Source organism: Eurypyga helias, unplaced genomic scaffold (genome assembly GCF_000690775.1).
Source record: "Eurypyga helias isolate BGI_N326 unplaced genomic scaffold, ASM69077v1 scaffold6350, whole genome shotgun sequence".
NCBI classification, from domain to species: Eukaryota; Metazoa; Chordata; class Aves; order Eurypygiformes; family Eurypygidae; genus Eurypyga; species Eurypyga helias.
In genome coordinates, this window is record NW_010224976.1 from 1 (window position 1) to 9973 (window position 9973).

General features: G+C 44.3%; 1 protein-coding gene across 1 annotated transcript in view; it reads left to right on the top strand.

Annotated features, from left to right (window-relative positions):
- Window positions 1-329: 329 nt before the first annotated feature.
- Window positions 330-9973, top strand: part of LOC104506490 (obscurin-like) — a gene marked incomplete at both ends in the record, with an annotated part of 42928 nt that continues 33284 nt past the window's right edge. The window contains 8 exons of the mRNA XM_010147460.1: window positions 330-596; window positions 1219-1488; window positions 2848-3114; window positions 4622-4888; window positions 5859-6125; window positions 7028-7297; window positions 8040-8306; window positions 9055-9321. Of these exons, the coding sequence (XP_010145762.1) occupies window positions 330-596; window positions 1219-1488; window positions 2848-3114; window positions 4622-4888; window positions 5859-6125; window positions 7028-7297; window positions 8040-8306; window positions 9055-9321 (2142 nt within the window). The remainder of the gene's footprint in view (window positions 597-1218; window positions 1489-2847; window positions 3115-4621; window positions 4889-5858; window positions 6126-7027; window positions 7298-8039; window positions 8307-9054; window positions 9322-9973) is intronic.

Here is a 9973-nt window from a genome sequence, read left to right on the forward strand (position 1 = left end):
ACCATTCTATGATTCTGTGATTTGAATGAACACATTGAGGAGCTCAGGAAATCTGAGATCAGTCCCTGGCTGTGGCGTAGCACTGGTGTGTAGTGTTGAGATATTAAATATTGTCTCTGCAGTTCAGCAACATAAGTAGTAAAATAGGGATAAAAAGTTTTCCTTTTGTTAGCTCTTCATTTGCTGTGTGCTAGTGGAGTGCTTGGCATAGTGGGGATTTCTGTCATCATCTAAATAGGTGACTGTAAAAGAAATATTGCTATTAAGTTTTTGATTGGCACTTTTCATGGAAACTGTACAGATTATTTTGTCTTTTTTTACTCATTTAGAACTGCCTGTAAAAATCGTGAAGCCTTTGCGAGATAAGATCGCTCTTGAAAAACATCGGGGGTTCCTGGAGTGCCAGGTGTCTCGTGCCAACGCCACAGTCAGGTGGTACAAAAAGGACGTTGAAATCCACCCCAGTGACAAATACGAAATAGTGAGCGATGGTGTCTATCGGAAACTAATCATCAACGACGCGGACTATCGAGATGAGGACACATACACTTGTGATGCCTTTGATGACAAAAGCAGCGCTAATTTCTTTGTTGAAGGTAATAAATCATATTTTCCCTCTAATATGCATTGGAAGGAAGATTTGCTGTTTCAAAAAGCCCTTGACATTTACTTTGAAAACACAATACCACTCAAGAAATAGTTTAATTCAGTGGTGTTTTCTTCTGAAGTCCATTGATCCTGATTCCTCTTAAGATTATAAGACCAGGAACATCCTGGAAAAAGAATAGATGGTAAGTTCTCCTAAGGAAATTTCTGTTACAGGGAAGTTTATCAGATGTACTGGAGAAGTCTTGTTCAGAGAAAGGTTGCTGTAGCCAGCCAAAGTCTTCCCTATTATCAACGTTTGTATTTCAGTGAACTGTCTTTTCCCTTTTATAATGCCACATGTTTGATATCAGGATAGGAAAATGGCTTTAGAAATAGGACTGGGAATCAGAAAATCTGGGTTCTCGTGAGCCTGTGTCGCAGTCCACTGTCTGACCTGTGACCAACAATATATGTGTTTGTTTTTATTAAAAAAAGGATGCTTTAGGGCCTTTTGAGCCAATAAGTACAGTATTCAAGTGCAGTAAAGATGGGATGAGTTTGCAGGATGCTAATGAGAGAGTTCTTTCATGCCTTCTTAATCCCTGCTTTTTCATTCCATCCTTCATCCAGAGCAATCCATTAATATTGTAAAGGAGTTGTGTGATGAGGATGTGACTGAGCCGGAGGAAGCCAGGTTTGAATGTGAGATATCCATTCCATCTGTGAAACCCCCCAAGTGGTCTCTACGTGGAGAAGTCTTGCAAGCTGGCAGAAACATTATCATGCATCAAGAAGGCACCATCCACCGTCTGACACTGCTGAAAACCAGCGCTGACATGACAGGCATCATTCAGTTCTCCATTGGGAAATCAAAATCCACAGCAAACCTGCTTGTCAGAGGTAAAGTGTTATGTCCTTCAGTTAGATCATAGAATCATGGAATGGTTTGGGTTGGAAGGGACCTTAAAGATCATCTAGTTCCAACCCCCCTGCCCTGGGCAGGGACACCTTCCACTAGACCAGGTTGCTCCAAGCCTCATCCAGCCTGGCCTTGAAGACATCCAGGGATGGGGCATCCACAGCTTCTCTGGGCAACCTGTGCCCACCACCCTCTCAGTGAAGAATTTCTTCCTTATATCTAATCTAACCCTCCCTGTTTTCAATTTGTACCCGTGACCCCTTGTCCTGTCACTACAGGCCCTTGTAAAAAGTCCCTCACAGCTTCCCTGTAGCCCCTTCAGGTACTGGAAGGGGCTATAAGGTCTCCCTGGAGCCTTCTCTTTTCCAAGCTGAACAAGCCCAGCTCTCTCAGCCTGTCCTCATAGCAGAGGTGCTCCAGCCCTCTGAGCATCTTTGTGGCCTCCTCTGGACTCGCTCCAACTGGTCTGTATCCTTCTGATGCTGAGGGCTCCACAGCTGGACGCAGCACTCCAGGTGGGGTCTCACCAGAGCAGAGTACAAGGGCAGAATCCCCTCACTCGACCTGCTGGCCACACAAGAGATCCTCTCTCACACAGTCCCTGGAAAGGAATTTTTCATGCATATTCTTTAATGTGCAGGGTCCACTGACTGGGGTCTTGGAAATATACATGTACCTGGAAGATCTGCGTAGTTCCCAATTACAAGTTGTTGAGTGCAATGCTGGATGAGACAGCAATGGCTCAGGAAGGGATCCAATTAAATGAGTTTGGAGTGCCTGGTATTCAACTCTACTGAGCTGAGACTGGAATTTTTTTTTCTTGACTTTACCAAAGAGGACAAAACAGATGGAAATTTGCCAGGAGAGTTTGTTTTGTTCCATTTCTGAACTAGACAAGCTTGATAGCTCATTTACTTAATCCACTTTGTCATTGATTTCATCTGGGACAAAGCTTCAAGGCTTTTTATCTTCTGCTGTCACTATAGTAAATATCTCCAGTCATATTCTGAAGTCCTTGTTTTGTCTTTAATTCACTTTTACTTGCATGAAGTCCCCAATTAGAGAACGATCCAGTAAACACTGAACCAGAACTGGACCATGCATTAGGTAGTTCATCTACAGCATTGCCTTACAGAAACCCGCATTCCCTATAGATCATGATGGCATTTGCACACAAAGGAAATCATCTCTGTAACAGCAACCGGTGGCATCATCCGAGTGGTTCACAAAGCAGTTGTCAGCGACATAGGTGAAATTAATTGGCATGAAATACGGATGAGAAAATTTGCTCTTCTTTAGATTGTGCTCATCCTTTCTTCTTTCCCAACCCTACTTTGCAGATTACCACATACAGATCACCAGGAAGATGGAGGACAAGACAGCTCTGGAGCGCCATTCAGTCATCCTGTCCTGCGACTTCAGGCCTTCTCCAAAGGTTGTGAAGTGGTTCAAGGACCACGCACCCATTGAGCCCTCTGAGAAGTACAAAATCAAGCGGGAGCAGCATTCGGCAGAGCTCAAGATTTTGAAGGTGAAGCCCGAAGATGCTGGCGTATATAAGTGCAAGGCTGGAAACGCGGAGACCGAAGCCACGTTGACTGTGGAAGGTACAAGGGGTTTGCAGCAGGGAGGCTTGCCTGTTGCACAGATATAAGGAAGAAGTTTTTTACAACGAGGGTGGTGAAACACGGGAACAGGTTGCCCAGAGGGGTGGTAGATGCCCCATCCCTGGAAACATTCAAGGCCAGGTTGGATGGGGATCTGAGCAACCTGATCTAGATGTCCCGGCTCATTGCAGGGGGAGTTGGACTAGATGACCGTTAAAGGTCCTTTCCAACCCAAGCCATTCTATATCTTCATGGTTTAGTATTTCACTCTGGGTTTCTCTTGAGATAGACTCTCATAATTCTGCAGCTAATTTTATGTAAATACAGTGTCTTAAGTGAACTGACTGTATCATGTACTGTGCTGATATTCCATGATACAGAAATCCAGCACTTACCATGAAGTAGGTGATGCATGTGGAAGGGCACAACCTGGGTAAGGCAGAAATTCACACATCTTTCTCCAGGCATATTATTTTCCATTTCATCCGAGGAACTAGACCTCTTTGGTACTGCTTGCTAAAAACGTCCTTTACGTTTAAGTGCTACAGGCTCTGCTTCTGGTGATCTTGGTTGTGGTTTTCATTTCCTGACCACTGTGTGGGTCAGCTTGTAGGTCTGCTATAGGTTTGTTACTCACAATCATGTTCTACCTCATCCTGGTATGGCACTATTTTTAGCCAGTTTTTCACCTCTGCTGCACCGGTATCTGTGTGGTGCAGCTTGTAGGTCTGCTATAGGTTTGTTATTCACAATGATATGTTCTTCCTCATCCTGGTATGGCACTATTTTTAGCCAGTTTTTCACCTTTGGTGAAACGGTAAGAAAAGGTGATCACTGTGTCACTTGCAGCAAGAGTTGGAGGTGAGCCACTGAATCATTTCCAGAAGCCCAGGGAGCAGCTTTTGGTAACAATTTGGCCTTGCAGAGGTTCATCTAAATGACAAAATGATTTAATACTCCCTCCTCTGCGTTAGTCCTTGAGAAAGAGCATTTTGTGAGCGGAGAAGCTGCAAAGAAAAACCTCTGGCCAAGAACTAGGAAGGAAAATAATTCAATTCCTGTTAAACCTGAGCAAGTTGCTAAATCTGTTTGTACTCGCTGGCTGTGGCCAAACCCGTTGTCTTCATCTCATCCTCTGTGTTTCCCTGGCAGTGAGTCAGGGATGATTTAAAGTGACAAGCACACAGGGATTTGGAGCTCTGTGGGATACTTAGGCATCACTGTAACGTCATTACCATTTTAGAAAGAAATACTTATCTTTAAATTAAAAACCAAAAAACAGTTTTATGTGTAAAAAGAGAATTGAGGAGTTTAGACCATATAGGAGTTTTAGTGGACTTTTTTTTTTTGTGGGACTAAATGCAGACCCAAGTAAATAAAATGCAGTGACCTATGATGTACCGGAGACCAGGCTAAACCATCTAACTCTACACATCCTGAAATCTGTGTGAGGTAACAGTACTGGTTGGTAGCTGGAGTGGTGATGGTGCACCTTGGCTTCCCACAGCCCGCAATGTGGAAGTACTCAAGCACCTGCAGGACGTGGAAATTGAAGAAGAGAGTTCCGCTGTCTTCTCCTGCGAGCTGTCCCACGATGACGAGGATGTGGAATGGTTCCTCAATGGCACCCTCCTTTACACCAACAATTTCAATGACATCAGGAACGTTGGCAATTGCTACGCGCTGATGATGAAGCAAGTCAGGCCTGAGGATGCTGGCACAGTGACAATGAAGTCGGACAAAGTGTCAGAGAGCGTGCGTCTGAAGGTGATAGGTAGGTCGTGATCACACACCTCCTGAATGTAAATGAGAGATGCAAAAGAGCTCTTGTTTGCCATATCCATGCAGCAATCCTGCTTGTAGGCTTCACCACTCTGGGAATGAGTAATAAGTGTGCAAGGGCTTTCTTCCAGTGTAAGTTTCCGTTATAGCTGACTTTTCGAAGGAAGACTGTTTCCCTTGTATAAATATCTTCAGTGTCAAATAGATTTTAAATTAAATAAAGTGAATAAAGAAAACAAAGAGGCAGGAGCAAAAATGTTCAGGAGAGTGAGGAGAATGTGCAGCATATCCTTTTATTGCTAGTCCAACTACTTGAATCCTGCTTCATGAAAAGGCAGTGCCAGCTCTCTGGCTTTAGAAGACCTATGTCCCAAGTACTTCTCTTCACACATTTTTCTTCTAACTACCCAAACCCTTTCCACGTGTAGACTGCTGTAATGAGAAAGCACGTTCCCAGAGAACATTTTCTGCTCCTCCACAGAGGAGCAGAGAAAGCAGACAATGCTTTCTTAAATTTGGTCTGTCTTGTTGAGGAGCTATTCCATAGAAGTGTGAAGCTGTCCCGCTGGCCCTCGCTAGGGCCCTACATGCCTTCTCCAAGCCCCATTCCCTGTGGTGGGATCTTCTGTTGCTGACAGATGCCCCAACACAATAAAAATGAGTCCTTGCAATCTTGTAGGTGTGCAGCCATAAGGGAGGCCACGATTACAGCATGGGATTATCAACTCCCCACCCACAGCAATGCAGGCTGTGTCTCTCCTTCCCTGCATCCTCCCATTAATGAACTCTGGTTTCCCTAAAACCCATTCCAGTCATGAGGTGTGAGACTGATTTAAGTTCTGCATGGGTACAATCAGCATTGCCAAGAGTTTGCTTAAGCTTTCTTTGAATATTTGATACCAACAGAAAATGTCTCAACTTAAACATCCTGGTTGTTCTCTGTTCTGCCTGTTAACCTTCAGAGAAGCCTGCTGTCTTCATGAAATCCTTGGACGATGTTTTTGGTGAGGAGCGAGGTGTGATTAAACTGGAATGTGAAGTCTCCAAAGAGAAGGTCAAACCTGTTTGGAAAAAAGATGGTGTGAAGCTCACTGCTGGTAATAAGTATGAGCAGACACAGTCTGGGAAGACCCTGTGCCTCCTTATCCATGACCTCGAAAAGACAGATGCAGGTTTATACACATGTGATATTGGCACTGATGTTGCCAAGTCAAAGGTCAGCATTCAGGGTAAGTACTGATGATGGCCAGTCAAGGAGGTGCTGCGAATGTGGGTGGGATTGGTCACTTTCTGTCACTCCTATTCCTCCCTGAGCCTCAACGGCCTCCACTTGTGACCAGTGCTAGCAGAATTTACCACATAACATGGAGATGTTTGAACAGTTCCCATTGCTCTCTTATGTAAGTATATCTGGTGTTTCAGTGAACTTCACGTATTGATATGTTGGCAATATTTCCTTCCTGAACATCTCTAAAGTGGAAAATCCTTCCAGAAGGGTGACTAATTTTTTTCAAAAAAAAAAAAAAGCAGCTTGCGTTTCACATGTTTCAGCTGTTAATTCAGGGTTGGGTGTGGGAACACAAGAGTAGGACAACACTGTCTGTTGAACCCAGCAATTCAGCCTGTCTTCCCATCCTTGTCACTGCTTGAAGGAAAGAGGAGAGTCCATGGCTTTCAAACTCGTGTTGCTAATGAGACGCATTCTGAATTTGTCTGATTGGAACACCAGGAGGGGTAGGATGGTACAACTTAACATACACAACCATCCCATTTCTCATACCAGCATGGAGGAAAACCTCACATGATGTCCCAGAGGCGTCTTGTCTGACAGCTTTTCTCCCCTCTCGCTCACTGAAACTTGACTTTTCTCCACCAAGTGAACTGGTCTTCATGCAGTCCCTCCAGAGCAAACCCAGGAGATTCATGTGCCCCTTTTTCTATAGCTTTGTGGTGATTCTGAGTGGATAATGCCTGAGAAATCCTTCCCATGTCAAAAACCTCTAAGGAATGCAGTGCTGTCCGGTCAACCCTATAGATAAACCAGTCTCATCAGCTGACAATGTCAATACCACTACTCACATTAACCATAAAAGCCTTTCCTCCGTGTATTAACCTGCTTTATGCCTTCCAGAACTGAACATTGGCATCACCAAACGGCTGAAGAACACTGAAATCCAGGAGGGAGAAGATTGCGCTTTTGAGTGTATTTTGTCCCATGAAAGCATCGACGACTTCAACTGGACGCTCAACGGGAGCAAAGTGGAAAGTGGTGGGCGATTTAAAGCCTCGAACATGGGGCGGAAATACACGCTGAATATCAAAAGCGTGATTCTTGATGATGCTGGGGAAGTCATTTTCACTGCCCGTGGTCTAACCTCCAAGGCTTCTCTGGTTGTGAAAGGTAATGAGATCAGAAGGGTTCTGGGGTTTGACATCCTTTTGGCAAGGTATGTCAGTAAACTGTGAAGGGAAACCTGTGTTACGATCAAAGGGAATAGCAGCCTTCTCTGTGAGCCTTGAGAATCTTCCATAAAAACAAGTGAAAATCTGGAACTTCTTATAGATATTTGAGAATTGCTGAATATACTGGGTATGTTGTGTAATATATTGTATAATTGTGCAATTACTACCCAGACTCTGTGCGTCTGAGATAATCACCCACAGCTCCCTGGCTAGGCAGTGAAGAAATCCGTAGTTTTCAGACATGGTTCATCATCCAATTAGTCCTATTAGGGCAAAATAAATTGTTTCTTGAATTCTATTACCTGTACTTAGCAGATCACTGCTGGTTGTAGAGCAGCCCTGGGGTGAAGGCGTCTGCTACCCGTCTCTGTAGCACAGATACCTCTAGTATATACCTACAGTAACTTCACTGATGGCACAATGACATCCCTTAAAACAAATGCCATCAGGACAAGTCCTCTGTTCCTGTAAGTAATCATTAATATTCACTGAGAGCCTAGAACTGCAAGTATATATGTACTAAAGAGCAAGACTGCTTTTCCACTCCCTTCCCTACCCTAATAAGAATCATTCCTTGGGGAATGTGAAAACTACCTGGCTATGTGAATTGCAAAAACCCCAACCATATAGTGATCATGATTTTTATTCAAAGTTCCTTTTCTATTTTTTCCCTTCTTCAGAAAAACCTACTGAGGTTACAAAACAGCTGGAGGATAAAACATCAGCAGTGGGTGAGGACATCAGCCTGAGCTGCGAATTGTCAAAACCCAATGTGAGCATCAGGTGGTACAAGGATGGCAAAGCCATCCGAAAAAGCCAGAAATATGACTTGCACCAAGAGGGGACACGTGCCATTCTGATCATCCATAACTCCACGGTCAAGGACAGTGGGGAATACACCTGCGAGACAGAGGCGTCTCAAACAAAAGCCAGGATCACGGTGCAAGGTCAGTTGAAGCACGCATAGGAGCTGCCGTATGCAAAAGTTGGGGTAAATATCTGCAACCTGCGGGAGATGTTCTTCTCTTCTATCTCCCTAAACAGGATCAATTTTTAGTTTTCAGTAAATGTCATGGATTAAAAGCTTTTTTAAAAAAACTCTGAAAAAACACCTTGTAGGTACTGAAGAATCTTATCTGCTACGTAATGAGCCAATCAAAATTGGCAATTTGAATTAGCATTTTTTTGAATATGGGTGATCAAAACTGTATGCAGCCTGCAAGGTGAGACCTCACCAGTACCTATACAAGGACATTAAACTTTCCTGGAAGCGTTTTACCTGATATGTCCTGTGACAGAAGGGGGACTTGGTGATCTTCTATCCATTCCATCTGATAGGATGAGAAGAAATGGCCTCAAGCTGTGCCAAGGAAGTTTAGATGGGATATTAGGAAAAATTTCTTCCCTGAAAGGGTTGTCAGGCATTGGAAGGGGCTGCCCAGGGAGGTGGTGGAGTCACCATCCCTGGGGGGATTTAACAGACATGTAGATGTGGTGCTTAGGGACATGGTTTAGTGGTGAGCTTGGTAGGCTTGGGTTAATGGTTGGACTTGATGATCTTAAAGAGTCTTTTTCAACCTAAATTGTTCTATGATTCTATATTCTGTGATTCTACAAGTGGGCGCAGAGGGGTTCAAGACCATTCCGTATGCTCAGGACTTGTTTGGGTAACAAATCTCTCTTTTTTCCTTCCAGAAAAACCTAATTATTTTGTCAAGGAACTTTCAGATCTGAAAGTTGATGAAAGTGGAACTGCAGTTTTTATGTGCCAGAGTGAGAAAGCTGCATCCTCCGTGGTGTGGAGGAAAGGCATGGCTGAACTCAGGCCTAGCAGGAAATACGGGATCACACAGAAAGGACAAGTCCTGCAGCTGACCATAAATAACTTGGAGAAAAGTGACAGTGACACTTATACCTGCGACATCGGTGATGCTCAGTCCAGAGCCAAGCTAGTCGTGCAAGGTATGCATGAGAGGAATCATAGAGGGGTTGGGGTTGGCAGGGGCTTTAAACTTCATCCAGTTCCAACGCCCCTGCCATGGGCAAGGACACTCTCCACCAGGCCACTAGAATGGGATTGTACATCCTGTTTCTCCAACAGGAAGCATTATATGCACAGGCAGATCTAATTCTCAGCGTAAGGGTAGCAGATCCACGGATTTCTGACTCTCACTCATGATGTACGTACACTGCACAGGACATGTGGACAAACATATAGCAACACGGAGCTGGACATGCAGAGCACCTTGTCAGTTTGAAGCAGTTCCACCTGGAGTACTTTGGGTATGATTTAAAACCCAAAATGCTGATGTGAGGAGAGGCTGGTGTTCCCACGTGAACATAGGATGGATATGATTCGGAGTGCCTGCTGTTAGATGAGGGGGAAATTATTCTAATTCCAGGCTTTTCTCCATGTCCCTTGATGCCTCATTCCAGTAGTGGTTTCTAAGGGGGGATGGATGAATGAATATTCCAGAGGTCTTTAAGTGCTTAATGTCCCTCTGTGCCTCAGAGATGAGTTACACCCTCCAGCTGAGAAGTACAACCCAGCAGCTTTTATTTGGTGCTATGGGCAGTAAACGAGCTGTGGTGACCAGTGTATCAGGGCAGTGCT